The sequence below is a fragment of the Podarcis liolepis genome (assembly GCF_965112155.1).
Source record: "Podarcis liolepis genome assembly, chromosome: 2".
Classification (NCBI taxonomy): Eukaryota; Metazoa; Chordata; class Lepidosauria; order Squamata; family Lacertidae; genus Podarcis; species Podarcis liolepis.
In genome coordinates, this window is record NC_139555.1 from 119,402,875 (window position 1) to 119,420,835 (window position 17,961).

Sequence of the window (17,961 nt, forward strand, 5' to 3'; positions counted from 1 at the left end):
GGTGAATGATGGGACTCCACAGCGCCATCTGGTGTCACAGTGTTATAATGCATATAAAGCACTTTATCTTTACGAACATAGCTGAGTCCTATGATAGCGGGAAGGAGATTCCTGAAGCCAGTTTGATTAATTCTTATTATTTATTAAATTTCTATAATGCCCATCGGCCATAGATGTCAGGGTGGTTCACAATATAAAAATACAATGTAAAAAAGACAAAAGACATAATAAAGATAAGAACAAAAACTAACCAATAATCCTCCACTCAGAAGACATTTCAAAGGGCATTAGGTGTCAATCAGCCAAAGGCCTGGTTAAAAAGGAACCTTTCGCTCGGCACCTAAAGGTGTACAATGAAGGTAGCAGCCGAACCTCCCTGGAAAGCATTCCACAAATTGTGTCCTTGAGGAATCCCCTGGATTCTTTGTAAATCCTCTAAGCCCCTCCCCATTGTCTACTCGGTTATGAGGTAGTGAGGGCGATCACCTTTTAATCCCTTGAAAATAACATGGAACTGAAGAAGGAAGTTGGAAAGAATGATGCTGTTTCCCACTTTCTCTTACAGCTTTATGTGTTTATCAAGGCTCACATTAATTCTCTTGGTTTATCTAAGAGTCTGCAACATTTTCTGTCTTTCTGTCTCTGGGATTGTGGTTGTCTTGCGGGTATGGGGGGAGTGACCAGAATGTGTGGCACCCACAGGTCTATAACATATCCAGTTGTTTTTAGGGGCCTAAAAATGTTGGTAGACCCTGGTTAAGGAACAAAGACTGTAAAAGTGGGACTTAATAGAGATGCATAAAATCATGGAGAAAGCGAAAAACTAGAGGCTTTTCCTGGAAAATTATTACTCAAAGAGGCATTCACAGAAGAATCCACTTGGAGAATCTAGCTAGAAAATAGGAAGCAATTTTTTGGATACTGTAGCCCAATGGAGAAATTCACTGACACAGGAAAGAGTGAAGAAGTGTGCATGCACACAAAAGCTCATACCAATAACAAACTTAGTTGGTCTCTAAGGTGCTACTGGAAGGAATATTTTTATTTTGTTTCAGCTGCTAACTTAAACACTTTTAAAAGACACATGACTTCCAGAATCAGAAGCTGCATATCTCGGAATGTCAGTTGCTGGGATCAACTCTACTGCCATCAGCTTGGATGGATCCCAGAAATGTCTGATTGGCCACTGGGGGCAACAGGATACTGGACTGGATTAAGCTTTGATCTGAACCAGCAGCAGGACTCTTCTAATGCTCTTGTCAGCAGGAAAGTTCAGGCCAAACTCTCACTCACCACGTGACCCATGTCAAACTTTGGAGCAGCAACTTTGTTTCCTCCAAAACATGTTTATCTCCAACTCTGCACCTGCCCCTCAAGCCACACAGAGACTTCAGGTTGTTGCAAAGATGAACTTCCTTCCCCTTATAATTATCAACATCATAGTGATTTATTCTGCCTTGTTCCTGAGGGAAAATAAGATCACCTGTGTCAGAGACAGACTGAGTCATGATTGAGAGTAAGGGGGGTGGGATACATCTGTGTGAGGTTTAATGGCTCTGAAGGTATAGCTGAGCACTACCCATATTGGATAAATAAGAGTTTTTTTGGCTTCTTCTGATGTAGCTGGCAATGGGGGAGAAAGGAACACTCACAAGAGAGGTGTAGCAGTCAGTCAGAATGAGATCCCAGATGCTGATGCTGCTCATTTTGCTTGAATCCTGCAGAAACCTGAAGGCAAAATGCCCCTTGAATCCGATCCGGGAAGGAATCAAAGCACAGAATTATTTCCAGACTGGCGACCTCCTCATTGGCGGGATAATATCTCCAAATTGGTTTATTCTACAACTTCCATACATCTTTTCGGAGCCCCCATTAACCAGGTTTAAAGACGAGTAAGTAATTATATGCAGAAGAATGTCATGTTTTTCTACTGCACCCCAAAGGCTCCTGTTTACAAGGGAAATAGTCTCTATTTTAGGGTGAGGACTCTGTGGTGTTCCAGATGTTGCAGGACTACAGCTCCCATTATCCCTAATCAATGGCCATCCTGTCAGGGGCTGAAGGGAACTTGAAGTCTGCAGCAGCTAGTGGGTTCCTTGTTCCCATACAATTCCCAGGTCTATTTTTACCTGCTGTGCTGCTGTGTTGCTTCTTGAAGAACACAAGTGTATAAAGGTGTATGGGAAATAGCACTTTCTGAACACTTGACCCAATGCAGCAGAGTTTTTAATGGACATGTAAATGAAGCTGAATTTTTAAGCATGTGCTTGTTCTTTACAGATCACATTAAGAAGCTAGCTCAGTTATTGCAACCCCCTATAACACATGTATCTCTATGGAGAGGATTGATTAACCAGTGAGCCTATTATGTATGTACCTTAAGGTGACTTCCAATAACATATACTCCAAGTGTTGTGTTTGCTGTTCATGTTACGTTTATGGTGTTACCGTTGAAAACCAAAACAACACGTATTTAAACAAACAAAACAAAAGTCTTTTGTGCTGATATTTGGGAGGGCATTTGATTCCATCCCTTCCCCTGTCTGAAATACCCTCCCAGAAGATATCAGCAATATTAGTGTCTGTGACTGCCATTGCAATGAGACTGAACAGTTCCTACAGGGAGAAATACGAATGACAAAGAAGCTATCCTTCTGGATGAAATGTTAGTTTAAGCGGACATTATCTCAACCTGGAACTACACTAGAATGCCCCCTGGATGCAGAATAAGACACGCAATTGCAAGCTTAGCCAAGTTCAGTGCTTCCGGGGAATTAATTTGGCTCCAGGGACTTTTTCTCTGACCCCCCCCCAGCAGCAATCCACATTCCTAAGATTTCCCCCTCACTGCTGAGCCAGACACCTGAATTCACTTGCGCAGGAGAGACGGAAGGAAATCCATCCTTCTGATGGCTTGTTTCACAGAAAGACTGGTTGAAACTGACCTTCATTAAATAACAGCCCAATCCTAATCATGCCTATTGAAAATAAGCCATAGTAATCAAATAGAGCTTCTAAACAGACTTAGCTCTCCATTGCAGTTGGCTCTTTATGCAACTCATTTGAAGCAGCCAATACGAGCCTTAGCAGCCATGTCCCCATATTTCTCACACATTCGGAAAAAAGAACGTTTTCTTCATTTTCCTTCTTTGAAGATGTGTACTTCTCCTCTTGAGCAATCCTTATATTTTAATTCTTAAGTGGCAAATGGATTTTCATCTTGTGAGAAGGATAGGTCTCTTCTCACCCTTCAAACAAACATACAGATTAGGGTCCCCCTATTGCAACAATGAAAATCCAGACGCAAAAGTTATTTTGAGTTATTTGAAAGGAAATTCCAGTGATTACCACCTGGACACTGTTTCCAACTGCTGTCTTCCTTCTATGTCTGTATGGCAGCCCTAATGCAGACCATTAATTGGGAATCAAATACAATTTATTTTCATTAAGTGGTGAATGGTTTTAATTGATTGATTTCTTACAGTATGCCGAGTAGGTTTTTTGGGCATATCTTGTCGTTCTTGTTCACCATCCAAGAGATCAACCGGGATCCCAGGCTCTTACCCAACATCACCCTGGGCTACAGCCTCTATGAGAACTATTACAATGCAAGGATCACTTCTGATGCCATGCTAGACCTGCTTGCAGGTGGGGAAAGCAATATTCCAAACTATCGCTGTGGAAAATGGAATAATATCTTGGCTGTTCTTGAAGGAGCCAATTCCATCATCTCCAAAGTGATTTCAACCACGTCAGGCATGTACAAAATCCCACAGGTAAGAAGGGTGGGGTATGGAGGGACACAAAAGACGTACAGCAGCAAAATAAATTCACTTTATTGTAAACAAAAAGAGTCATCAAAGAGGGAGAAAATCCTGAGCTATGTTAAGCTAGATAGCTCAGTTGGTTAGAGTGTGGTGCTGCCAACGTCAAGGTTGCAGGCTTGATCCCTGTATGGGACATCTGCATTGCAGGGGAGAGGACAACATGAACCTCAGGGTCGCTTCCAACTCTACAATTCTATGATTCTTCCCTACTAGGGAAGCTTTTAATGTTTAATAGGTTATTGCATTTTAGTGTTCTGTTGGAAGCTGCCCAGAGCGGCTGGGCAATCCTCGCCAGATGAGCGGGGTATAAATAATAATTTATTATTATTATTATTAACACGGAGACTTTGCTAGGGTTGCAGCCTCCCAAAGTTTCAAAATAAAACTATCAGCCCTGGCTAGCACAATATTTGTTAGGTATTAAATAGTTCAGGCTAATCCTGTTCTTTGAAAATGAAACAGTATACTTTTTCTTCCCCACTCCAGATCAGTTATGGCTTTGTATCTGGGGTTGTTGATGAGAACACCAAAGTTCCTTTTGTCTACCGCATGGTCCCCAATGAAGAAGTTCAGTATCTGGGGATTATAAAGATGTTCCAGCATTTTGGATGGACGTGGATCGGCCTCTTTGCTCCAGAGAATGAGAATGGAGAAAGGTTCTTGAGTGCTTTGACATCTCTGATGGCCAGCAATGGAATTTGTGTTGCCTTTTCAGTAAGAATTCCAGAAAAGAATGAACCTAAGATGTTCACACAAAGTGAATTTATTGGCCTATGGAGACAAACCAATGTATTCCTTTACTATGTAAACATTCAGACGGCACTGGGTTTCATCATGACACTACAGCAAGAACTCGAGAAACAAATTGGGCCAAAAGTATGGCTCACAACAGCTTTTCAGGACATTGACATGAATTTGCTTTACGGTCCCAAGTACTTGAAGTATATCCATGGTTCATTCTCCTTTGTAATGAAGACCAAAATGAGGAGCAAACGAGACTGCTGTAAAAAAGAGTCCTATCTTTTTAATCTGTTTCAGCAAAAAGCATTTAGTTGTTCATACTCAAATCACGTCCTCACTGTGAGAGGTTGGACAAGATGCAGAGATGTGGAGAATCCGGAGGTGCCGTCTGAAGAGGAGCTGCAGACTGTTCTGTCTCAAGACAGCCACAGAACATACTTCAGTGTCCAAATCATGGCACATGCTTTAAATGTTGCCTGTTCATCCAGATCAAAGCAGATGTTGATGGCGGGTGGAGGAGACCAGTTGGCATGTCAAAGGCTCCAGCCATGGCAGGTATTTCCTTTCCCTTTCTAGAAATCAAAGTTCTTTCCACCAACTCTACAATAATCATTCTCATTGATTTAGACATGAATGCAACAGTGAGGAAAAGGTTTTTATTTTATTTATTTAGATTTAGATTCTATCTTTAGTCTCCAGCTGGAATTATATATATATATATAATGTGTATTTCATAAAATATCAAGGTGGTCTAATGCAATAAAAACCATAAGACCATATAATAAAACCAAACAAGTTAAAAGGAGACGTCCCTCCACCTGGAGGGTGTCTGTTTAGTCTTGCCAGTAGGAGAAGTTGTGGCACAACAGGAGTTTTGAGTTCCAAGGAAGCAGGGATGAGGCATCTAAAATGCTTTCTAAGTTCGGGTGTTAAGTCCTCTGTAGATTCCAATGAGGCCAGGTATGCCAGGACTTTGGAGCTCAAAGGAGAAGGGATGAGATGTCCAAAATGCTTTGAAATGCTGGTGTTTTCCCTGTCATTCCAGCTTCACCCTTTCTTAAGAGAAACCCGGTTGTTGAACACTTCCATGGGTGGACTGTATTTGAGTGAGAATGGGGAGCTGCCAATCATGTTTGATATTGAGAATTGGGTGGTGCTTCCAAATGAGTCTTGTGTTAGAGTGAAAATTGGGAGGATAGAGAGAGAGGCATCTACTGACTTCAAGCTCACCATTAACCCAGAAGCTATTGTGTGGCCCAAGTGGTTCAACCAGGTAAGAGCCCCTTTATTCCACATGATACACATGAAGATCTAGTAATCTGTTGAATATTTCCAAGAGGAATTCAAGTATAATCTTTTGGAAGTTTGGCTGAAGCTTTCATTATAATTAATTAAGCAAATTATTAAATGTGTATAATGCTCTTCATGTGCAGATACACACACGCATGTATGTTTGTATAAAAAAATTCCTTCCAGTAGCACCTTAAAGACCAACTAAGTTAGTTCTTGGTATGAGCTTTCGTGTGCATGCACACTTCTTCAGATACTTCTTCTATCTGAAGAAGTGTGCATGCACACGAAAGCTCATACCAAGAACTAACTTAGTTGGTCTTTAAGGTGCTACTGGAAGGAATTTTTTTATTTTGACTATGGCAGACCAACACGGCTACCTATCTACTACTGGAACCATGTATGTTTGTATGTATGTAATTTTTTCATTTATTGTGGGAGCCTTTTTTGTGGAACCTGATTGAGCTGCACAATATGGTCCATGGTAAATCCAGCAACAGAAAAATTCCTGTGGTGCCCGACTTCCCTGGATGCCCTAAGCACGTACTTATTTTGCTTAATGGTTAATCTAGCCCGGCCCTGCGAGATCTCATGAGAACATCGCAGAGCCCACGCAAGAGCATCCTGGAGCCCAGTGAGCAAAACAGAGAGCTTGGGAGTAAGGCCTGCTTGGCATGCCAGTTCCGGAAGGTCAGGGTGGTTGTGCAGGAGCCGTTCCAAGGGGCTCATTCGAGTGCAGTGGAATTTTGGTTCTTGAACTTAACCCATTCCAGAAGTCTCTTCAACTCCCCAAACTGTTTGAAAACCAAGGTACGGCTTCCGATTGGGTGCGGGAGCTTCTTGCACTCAATTGAAAGCCATGTCGAATGTTTGGCTTCTGAATAAATTTCACTTGCTTCCGGGTTTGCAGCGTTCGGGAGCTGATTTGTTTGGGAGCCAAGCCATTCAGGAACCAAGGTACGACTGTATATACATTTTTACATATACTACTCCATCCCCGGAATGTAACCCCTGCATAAGATGTGATCATACTCTATGTTTAAATACTGCTCTTCATCAGAGTGTTTTATTGCTGCTGTTCTGGGATGGAATTTTTCTTTTCTTTTCTTTCTGCATCTTTTGCCCTGTGCCGAGAGAACTTATTGGGTTGTTTCCAAACTCTATGAATCAACTCCATAGACACAAATTCTCCTGGCACACAAATACTTCCCCTGAATGTAACTTCTTTTTTTATTAGACTGTGCCTCAGTCCAGTTGTTCAAAGACCTATGTATTAATACTCTTTTCAAAACATTTCTGAGCACAATTCAAAGTGCAAAGAGACTGAGGTTGAGCTCCGAGGACCTGCTGGTGGTTCCCTCCTTGCAAGAAGTAAGGTTACAGGGAACCAGGCAAAGGGCCTACTCAGTGTTGGCGCACGCCCTGTGGAAAACCCTCCCATCCCATGTGAAACACAGCAGGAAGGCTTCCGTTCTACATCAAGCATAGGAGCCAACGCCTAGGAGCTGTGGGGGCTTTGGCCCCTGCAATAAAATATTTGAGGGGGCTGCGGCCCCATAAAGTTGATGGGCATTGATTATGTGTTGTGCGGCTTACCTGGGCCCCCACAATATTTTATTCAAGTTGGCACCCCTGACATCAAGGGTGCTTTCTTGTGGGACTGGAGTCCTGCTGGGTTCTTTCCAGACTCTCTGAGTGAGTTCCATATGCACAAATATTGCTGACACTTCCCCTTTAATGTGTCATCTTTTCTTTATGGCTAGACTGTTCCTCACGCCAGGTGTACCAAAAGGTGTCGCCCAGGATATGCCAAGGTGGTTCAAGAAGATAAGCCGGTTTGCTGCTACGCTTGTGTTCCATGTGCGCAAGGGACCATATCTACACAAGAAGGTGGGTGATGCCACAGGAGATGGATTTTGTTGGAAAATATGATTAGGGCAACATATTATTCGGACACTTTCTGTGAAGATTCTAAAGACATATTTGGATGCAGATCCTTTCTTGATTTCTTCATTTTTAATTTGAAAGAAATGACTTGCAGAAAGCAATCTCTGGGATGCAAATTGGGTTCAGCCTGCCCTGCCCATATGGCACAGCTTTGGCTATTTTATACCATGCCTTCTAGGATCACAGAACCAGAACCACCCTCACAAAAGGAAATTAAAAATGTCTTCAAAATAAACGAGAAATAGTGAAAATAGCAAATAATTATTTAAAAGAGAGAAAGCATGATGCACAATAATCAAAAAAATTAGGTGATCATTCCATTCCATTCCATTGTAGAGGAATTAAAAATTATGGGATTTCAGCAGGAAGTTATTGGATATCCTAGAGAAGGAATTTGAGAACAGCTGTAGCAGCTTGGAAGAGAGGAGTTCAAGGATATTAAAAATAAATAAATCATAAGTTGTGTGTCCTTGTTTCTCAGTTTGACCCTTTTACATGGTTTGCATATTTTGTGGTCTTTTATTCATTGTGACTTGCTGTTTTTTATTGATTATAAATTAGCAATTCTTTATTGTACATGATAAGTGTTAGCTGTTTATTCTTTGCTGATATTAAATTTTACTATTTACTATTCCTTAGTATTATTATTGAATAGTATTCAATTTGCTAATACAGTGGTACCTTGGCTTAAGTACGTAATTCATTCCGTAGGTCCGTACTTAACCTGGAACTGTTCTTAAGCTGAAGCACCACTTTAGCTAATGGGGCCTCCTGCTGCTGCCGAGCCGCCGGAGCACGATTTCTGTTCTCATCCTGAAGCAAAGTTCTTAGCCTGAAGCACTATTTCTGGGATAGCGGAGTTTGTAACCTAAAGCATATGTAACCTGAAGCGTATGTAACCCGAGATACCACTGTACATAATAAGTATAAGCTGTTAATCATTTGCTGATATTAAATTTTACTGTTTACTATTCCTGAATATAATTATTGAATATTATTGAATTTTGCTTTATTTGATATGCTGTTTACTTTATTTTAAGTTATGCTTTTATTATAACTTTTTGTGTGTGTATCACGTCTGTGATCTTTGCTGTCTATTTTGTTCTTTCTTCAACTTGTAACACTCCTTCTGCATAGCAATATAAAAAGGCAGTATACAAATTAAAAGCGAAATGAAAAATGTAAATGAAGTAGTGTTACTGCCCGAAAACTATCGCATAAGGAAATGCACCAAATGGCTCCCCTTTCTTACAATACATTCTCATTTTCTGGTATCTCCCATGTGAGTGCATTTCTCGACATGTAATAGAATATGTCTGTAAGCAAAGCCAAAGCCATTCCTTTTCTCCTCCTCAGATGCAGAGCGTTGCACCAAATGTCCAGAAGAACAATATCCAAACAAGGACCGAGATCACTGCATTCCGAGGATTATCACCTTCCTATCATATAAACAATATTTGGGGATTATCCTGACTTCTTTGGCTCTCTTCCTGTCCTTAACCACAGGCTTTATTGTAGGGATCTTCATTAAACACAGGGAAACTCCCATAGTCAAAGCCAACAACAGGGACCTCTCCTACATCCTCCTTGTCTCCCTCCTGCTGTCCTTCTTGTCCTCCTTCCTCTTCATTGGCCGTCCCAGGAAAGTCACCTGCCTCCTTCGACAAACGGCCTTCAGCACCATCTTCTCAGTTGCTGTATCTTCTTTGCTGTCCAAAACCATCATGGTGGTGCTTGCCTTCCTGGCCACAAAGCCAGGGAACAAGGTGAGGAGATGGTTAGGGAAAAGTCTGGCCAACTCCATTGTCCTTTCCTGCTCCAGTGTCCAAATGGTCATTTGCATCATTTGGCTGTGTATCTCTCCCCCATTCCCAGACTCTGACAAGCATTCCCAGGCTGGAGAAATCACCCTGCAATGCAATGAAGGGTCTGTTGCCATGTTTTATGCTGCCCTGGGTTACATGGGCTTCCTGGCCGCCATCTGCTTCACGGTGGCTTTCCTGGCCAGGAAGCTGCCTGGGGCCTTCAATGAAGCCAAGCTGATCACCTTCAGCATGCTGGTCTTCTGCAGTGTTTGGGTCTCCTTTGTGCCCACCTACCTGAGCACAAAGGGGAAATACATGGTAGCTGTGCAGATCACCCTGCAATGCAATGAAGGGTCTGTTGCCATGTTTTATGCTGCCCTCGGTTACATGGGCTTCCTGGCTGCCATCTGCTTCACGGTGGCTTTTATCACACTTGCTCCTTCTACCAAGCCCGGATGGTAGTAATAAAGCTCTTTCTCTGGATCAACCCCTGAGTGTCTGCTTGACTCCCACTTCCCTGTCCCGGTCGCAATGCTCTTCCCACCCGAAGGCAAAGCCTGAAAAGGCTACACTAGGATTAAAAACAGCAACTGAAAAATGGAATCTCAATGGAGTGTATTAATGCTTGAGGGAACCTCCAGAAAGCCCTTGGAGCTGGACCTCAGTATCTGGTCTGGACGATGCGTGTGGAGACACTCCTTTAGATATACAGGACCAATGTCATTTAGGGTTTTCAAGGTCAGCATTAACAAATAAATGTGACAGCTGTCTGTTTGGTGGGAGTGAGGGGGCACCACGATAGCTGGAGCCAGAGTCAGTGATGGACAAGAACCACCACTTGTAAGTAAGAAGGCAGGTGAGTGGTGGTGGCATGAAGGCCTGTTGAGATTGGTGGGGTAGTCCCCATTCACCCCCATGGAGTAGACCTCTCATTTATTTGCACTGAGCTGCCGAAGAAGGGCAGGATGCATCCTTTTTGTCTCCCTCTCTTGTATAGCACCAGCACTCATAGACATCCAATAAATCGGAAGGTTGGGAGATTGAGAGCAAACACAACATTTATTCATGCAGTACATAGTTACTTCCTGTTGGAGGGGAATTTCCAGCCGGTGGCAGAGGACAGATGGACTCCAGGAGACATAGGTGTAAAACCCAAACAAAAACGAAAGCTTTATTACTAAGCAAATAAACACAAACTCTGGTGGATGTTATTCCTGCAGGCAAGCAACAAAACTCAGCTTTTTTCCTTTATAGCAACGGTCACCTGCAGCCAATTAATCCCAGAAACTTCTTAAAGGTATACACACATGTTTCTGTGCCGAATGTCCTCTAACACCCCCTCTCGTTCAAACAGAAACAAATAGTATTTTAAACAGAACAGAACAGAACATATTTACATATCACACACAGCAACTCCCAACTTTGCTACCAGTCGTGTATGTTTTTCAAAGGTTAACGCTTTTGTGAATACATCCGCCACATTTTGTGCACTTTCACAATACTTCAGCATTATCTGGTTCTGTTTTACGTTTTCAGCTACATTTTGATATTTAATTTCCAAATGCTTTGATTTGTTTCTAAACTGGTCAGATCCAGACAAGGTTATCACGGCTTGATTATCTTCCATAACTTGAATAGGATAATTACACTGTACGTTTATATCCTTGAGGATCTGTACATAAAATTTAACTTCATTACATAATTCCGACAACGCACAGTATTCGGCCTCAGTTGATGATGTGGCCACTATACTTTGTTTTTTGGATTTCCAACCTATTAAAGAATCTCCAAATTGAAAAACCATTCCAGAAATTGATTTTTTATCAGGCAGGTTGGCCCAATCGCTGTCAACGTAACACTGCAATTTTGTGGAACCTGAAGATGGTAATCTTAAACAATAATCAAGTGTTTGCTTTAGATACCGGAAAATGCGTTTTAAACCTTTCCAGGCATTTTCTGTAGGACAGCTTACTAGTCTGCTTAGTATTCCAACTGCATAACTCAAATCTGGTCTGCTCCACAATGAGATGTATAATAAACTTCCAATTATTGAATGGTACATTTCAGGATTTACAGGTTCTGTGCATTCTCCTTCATTTTTGAAAAAACCTATTTCCATTGGGGTTTTTACTCCCTTGCAGTTTTGCATATTGTTTCTTTCAAGTAGCTCTATTATTTTGTCTTTTTGACTCAACAAAAAACTTCCATCGTTTGTTCTTTGAATTTCTAAACCGAGATAATTTTTTACTGGCCCCAAATCTCTTACTTTAAATACCTTTCTTAGTTGTTCTGCAAATTTTTCCACTTGCTTGTCACCTTTTGTAGAGTAAAGCAAATCATCAACATAACACAAACACAATTCTTGTTTATCACCCTTTCCTTTAGTGTACAAGCAGTTATCAGCTAAGCTTCTTTTAAAACCAAGATTTTTTAAAGCATTATCAAGACACTCGCTCCAATTTCTAGCTGACTGTTTGAGCCCATAAATTGCTTTGTTCAGCCTATATACAGAATTCTGTTCTGCCTCAAAACCTGGCGCTTGATTCATAAAAATCTCTTCTTGCAGATTTGCGTTAAGATAAGCTGTTTCAATATCAAAATGGTTTACCTTAAACCCACGTTGTGCTGCAAGAGCTAGCAATAAACGTACACTTTCACTCCTTGCAGTAGGAGAAAAGGTTTCATCAAAGCTTTCACCTTTTCTTTGAGTAAAGCCTTGTGCTACCAGTCTGGCTTTGTACTTAACATCACCATCTGCCAAGTGTTTTATTTTATACACCCATCTACAGCCCACTGCCTTTTTTCCTTCTGGCAATGGCTGAATGGTAAAGACATTGTGTTCTGCTAAAGATTTCATTTCTGCTTTCATTGCATTTTTCCACCTTACTATTTCCTGGTGTGGTAACTTTAAAACTTCCTCATAATCACGTGGTTCCTTTTTCACATCAACAGTTTTAACTTCTTGTATAGTAAACCTTTCTGGAGGTACCCCCTTATTGCTTCTTTGTGACCTTCTAACTTGAACACTCTCCCCCTCTGAACTATCTTCCCCTTCTGATTCATCCTGCTCAGGAGAAATTGGTTCAGCTTTAGGAGATTGTGTACTGGGATCCTCATCCCCTGAATCCTCATCACTGTCACTTTCAGAACCTTCTTTAATTTGTGGCTTTTCTTCCTCAGATTTCACAAATTTGGCTGTATTATCAGAAGATAACACAACTTCTGAATTTCCATGTAAACGAACCCAACCATCTTGCTCACAAAACTCTGCATGTCTTGATATTACAACTCTGCCACGCCCTAGTGCAAAACGATACCCCTTTGACCAAGTTTGATAGCCAACAAACCTAAGTTTCTTTGCCTTGGGCTCTCCTTTCCTTCTCTGTCCTTTTGGGATGTGAACCCAAGCCCAGCAACCAAAAGTTTTAACATGGTCCAAAAAGGGTTTTTTTCCATAAAGCAAAAAATGAGGGGTGTTGTTAATGGTAGAATGAAACAATCTGTTCTGTATGTAGTTAGCACACAGAATTCCTTCCCCCCAATACTTCCTGGATAGGCCAGAATCACATAGCATTGAATCTAGCATTGTTTGTAAAGATCTTATCTTGCGTTCTGCAACTGAATTTTCTTCAGGCGAAAAAGGACACGATTTACGGTGACTAATACCACGCTTTTTCAACCAAACTTGGAGGGCTTCACACATGAACTCGCCTCCACGGTCACTTTGCAACTGGGTAACTTTGTAAGGAAACTGCCTTTCTATATAGTTGACCCAATTCTTAATCAGTTGACCAGTTTCACTTTTATGTTTCAACAGATATACCCAAGTATACCGGCTATAATCATCCACAAGAATAAAAAAAAACTTTGCTCCTCCTTCAGACTCTGCAAATGGCCCACAAAGGTCTGAATGTACTAAAGCAAATGGCCTCTTGCTTATTCTAGTACTTTCAGGATAAGACCCTCGCTTACTTTTAGACTCCTTGCAGGTATTGCAGTCTAGAAAAACTGAACATTTTTTCATTTTAATTCCCTTGCTTAATTCTGGCATTTTCGCAATACTGCGGAAATTGGCATGCCCCAAACGACGATGCCACAGATGCTGACACTCATCATGCAAGGCTCTATTATAGGCTTTAACACATGCCCCAGACTCACTTACTAGCTGGTCTTTCAAAACAAACAAACCATTTTGTAGCGACGCTGTAACCACTTTTCCAGCTTTCTCTATTCTACAGCCTGAACCAGAAAAGGTTACTTTAAATCCCTGCTTAACAAGACTTGTAACTGAAAGCAAATTATTTTCTAAACTTGGTACACATAAAACATTGGTAAACTTGGTACTTAAACAGTTGATATTCACACTACCCTTTCCAGCTGACTCATGCACTGTTCCATCAGCTAGTACTACATTTACAGATTTACAAGGCTGCTTTTCTACAAGGGTTTGTGCAGACTTGACAAAAATGTTTGTCGCTGCTGAGTCTAAAAACCAGTCTTGTCCAACGTCGTGACTGGTGCCTCGAACTGCTGCAGAAACATACTGGATTCGATTCTTCCTGTCTCCTCGCTTCCCAGCAAACGCAGGCCGCCCTTGTCTTGTATTTTCTCCCACAGACACAGTGCACTGTCGTACTAAATGCTTAGTTGACCCACAACGATAGCATCTTCTAACTGTGAACGCTGCTTCCTCTCTGTGGTCTATAACCTCTTTAGGATGCCGCTCCTCATCAGTTGCATATCTTTTACTGGACTGCCTCCCATTTCTGGAGTTACGGTGAGGGGTTGTGGCCTTCCTCTCATGGCGTCTTTCCTCCTCATCAAGCAAACGGCCAGTTAAGAAATGCATTGTTAATTGGCTTTCTGGGATTGCTTCCAGAGTCATCACTAAATTGTCCCATGACTCAGGAAGTGAAGACAGCACAATATAAACTTTTCTCTGTTCAGGAAAATGTTCCCCAAGTTCATTTAACTGTGAAAACAAATCACGCATTCTTTGAAGGTGTGTTGAAACACATTCACCCTCACTTAGTCTGGCTCGGTACAGAGCTCTCGTTAGAGTAATTTTGCTGCCAGCAGTGTCTCTAATATGCATCGCTCTCAGTGCTTGCCAAATCTCACTTGCTGTTTCAAGGTCTCGCACATGAGATAACTGAGACTTCTCTAAACTCAAAATTAAATTGGCATAGGCTTTGTCCTCCAGCCTTTGGTCTGCTTCATCTACTTCTTCATCCTCCTCTTTTACAGGAGGGTTAACAATAACAGTCCAACATTGTTCTTTCTTTAAAAACGCCTGCATCTGTAAACTCCATGACATATAATTGGACTCTCCCAGTTTCTCTACTGGAAAATAGGAAGCTCCCCCTTGAGCTCCAGCTCCAAGTCCAGCCATGGCACCACCCAGCTTTCAGCTTTCCACTCAGTTCTTACTCACACGTGGCTTGAAGAAAAAAGTTCGGCTCCTGGTCACAAACAGACACTCCCTGCCGATGCCTTCACACAGCCAGCTGCTTGAGAAACGCTGAGTTGCTTCCAGTCTCTGGGTTCTTTTCACGCTCTGTCTCTGCCCACTCAGGACTGGGGACTGGGCCCATAACCTGTTGGAGGGGAATTTCCAGCCGGTGGCAGAGGACAGATGGACTCCAGGAGACATAGGTGTAAAACCCAAACAAAAACGAAAGCTTTATTACTAAGCAAATAAACACAAACTCTGGTGGATGTTATTCCTGCAGGCAAGCAACAAAACTCAGCTTTTTTCCTTTATAGCAACGGTCACCTGCAGCCAATTAATCCCAGAAACTTCTTAAAGGTATACACACATGTTTCTGTGCCGAATGTCCTCTAACACTTCCCTCCAATGCCAGTGGCTGGTGACCAGTGCCTGGCAAGGCCCATTGCTTTCATGCCCTGCTTGTGATGGTGGGATATAAATAAAAATAATTTATTATTATTATTATTATTATTATTATTATTATCCATGTCTTTTAAAATTATAAGCTTGAGGACATAGACTGTTTTAGGAATGATATTTGTAAGCTACAGTGGGAGATTTGCCAACGAGAAAAATAAAGATGCTACAAATAAACTGAGGCCTTTGTACAGTTGTAGAATTGTAGAGTTGAATGTCCCCACCCCTCTGAATCTTGAGTGGAACCACAGGTTGTTGTTGGAATTAAAAAATAATCTGGATCCCAGATAGTATTTTCCTGAGGGCTGCAGTAAACTATACAAATATTATTATTATCATTATTTACTCAATTTATATACCACCCTATGCCAGGAGGTCTCAGGGTGGTTCCCAGAACAAAATCAAAGTATAACTATGAAACCACAAAATACATAATAAAAAAACAATGCCCCAATAACCCCCCCCCACTGCATAGGCAAGCAGTTTCCTCTCACTGCAATTCCAGTTAGGGGAAATACATGGTAGCTGTGCAGATCTTCTCTATCTTGGCTTCCAGTGCTGGGCTTCTGGGCTGCATCTTCATTCCCAAATGCTACATTATTGTGCTGAGGCCTGATCTGAACACAAAGGAACATCTGGCCACAAAAACTAAAGTTGTTGTCTGATTCTTAACACATTTATAACTGTTTTCTACCACAGTAGTAATGAAACACACAGAGTTGCCTTGGTAATGAATGTATCTCCTTAGATAAAGTTTGCTCTTCATTTTTCATTCATCTTGAATGATGAAAGGGAATCATTGAATCACATGCCTGGAGAGTTTCTGGAGATACAACTTTTAGGGATAACCCTACCTGTAGAGTTACATGGAGTACAGCCTCCCTCTTCATACATAATTACCCTTATCTACCATATCCAGTTTGTAAATTGACATGACCCACCTTCCTTTCTTCCTGAGTACATAACCGAAGCCTAAATAATAACTTAGTGTAACTTGCAATTCTTCTTCTAGTATTAAAAACAGCAACTGAAAAATGGAATCTCACTTGAGTGTATTAATGCTTGAGGGAACCTCCAGAAGGCCCTTGGAGCTGGACCTCAGTATCTGGTCTGGACGATGGGTGTGGAGACGCTCCTTTAGATATACAGGGCCGGGGCCACCAGGGGCACAATGGAAGATGACCGACAATAGCATCTCTCCAACCCACACGAGGTAATTAAGAGGGTAATATGGGAGTATGCAGCCTCCCTTGCCCCCCAAGGGAATGGGGGGGTACTGCCTTGCCTGCTGTGTCCATAATTCACCCCCGGATTCAAAAGGAGGGGGTGAGGGCACTATGCACGAAGCCCTCGGGTGGAGTCGGCTCTCCCGGACGCTGTCTCTGATCGTGCACTGGTTTGCATCAGCTTGAAATATATAATTGGAATAGAAGCAAATGCACATACTTCAAGTGAAGATCGGGAGTACAGATTGCTGATTAATGGGATCTCTGAGATGCGGAGAAACGGGCTGGACAATAAATCAAGTGAAGACTCATCATTAAAAGATCGGTATGTCGGAGCAAAACGGAAGGGGGGAGGAAAAAACTTTCCTTTTTTGTCTTATGTGAGTACCCAACAACCCTCCCCCCCCCCCGAGAGAAAGAATCATTGCAAATTACTAATCACAAGCAGGAGATTAAGAACTGTGTGGAAATGAATTACTGATCAAAGAGAGGACTGGTGGGAACATCGGGAATGGAAAGAAAGCTTTGTGACGCAGCTACAAATGGAGATTCGTCAAGACAGGCCTGCCCACAGGAGGACGAGGGGGAGGAGGACCATGGTCATTGGAATGTGAATGTATGGTTATCGGAATGTGAATTTGACCTGGCAGGGCCCCCAAAGATGCAGATCGGCAGGCCTGTGGAAATCAACGGACAGACTGTGGAAATGTTTTTTTACGGAGATGTGGAAATGGCGTCTGTCCTTTATGTGATATGGCTCTTGGAGAGTGTAAAATCCACACAGGATATGTTTGTCTTCAACCCACTTGTGAAGATTATCAGAGATCACAAAGAAAGGAATATATGATAACAACAAGAAGATGAGGAAAATAACAAAGAGACTATCTGGACAGAACTGTGCAATTAAAGCAGCAGCAAGAGTGATGTTTGGATCCCTTTCGGAGCTCGAAGTATGGGTACACCCAACAAAATTTTAAAAATTTGGCTGTATAATTTGGAACTAATGTCATTTGGAATTAATGTGATTTGACAGTTAATAAAAATTATTTTTTTAAAAAATAGATATACAGGGCCAATGTCATTTAGGGTTTTCAAGGTTGGCATCAACAAATGAATGTGGCAGCTGTCTGTTTGGTGGGAGTGAGGGGAAACCACGATAGCTGTAGCCAGAGACAATGATGGACAAGAACCACCACTTGTAAGTAAGAAGGCAGGTG

General features: G+C 41.8%; 1 protein-coding gene across 1 annotated transcript; it reads left to right on the forward strand.

Moving 5' to 3' along the window:
* Nucleotides 1-1,677: 1,677 nt before the first annotated feature.
* Nucleotides 1,678-16,183, forward strand: LOC310700945 (vomeronasal type-2 receptor 26-like; the record flags this gene model as incomplete). The annotated part of the gene is made up of 7 exons (XM_083490902.1): nt 1,678-1,892; nt 3,485-3,776; nt 4,314-5,123; nt 5,614-5,841; nt 7,622-7,748; nt 9,162-9,928; nt 16,040-16,183. The coding sequence occupies 7 exons, from the start codon at nt 1,678-1,680 to the stop codon at nt 16,181-16,183; spliced, it is 2,583 nt and encodes an 860-aa protein (XP_083347028.1).
* Between the last annotated feature and the right edge of the window lie 1,778 nt (nt 16,184-17,961).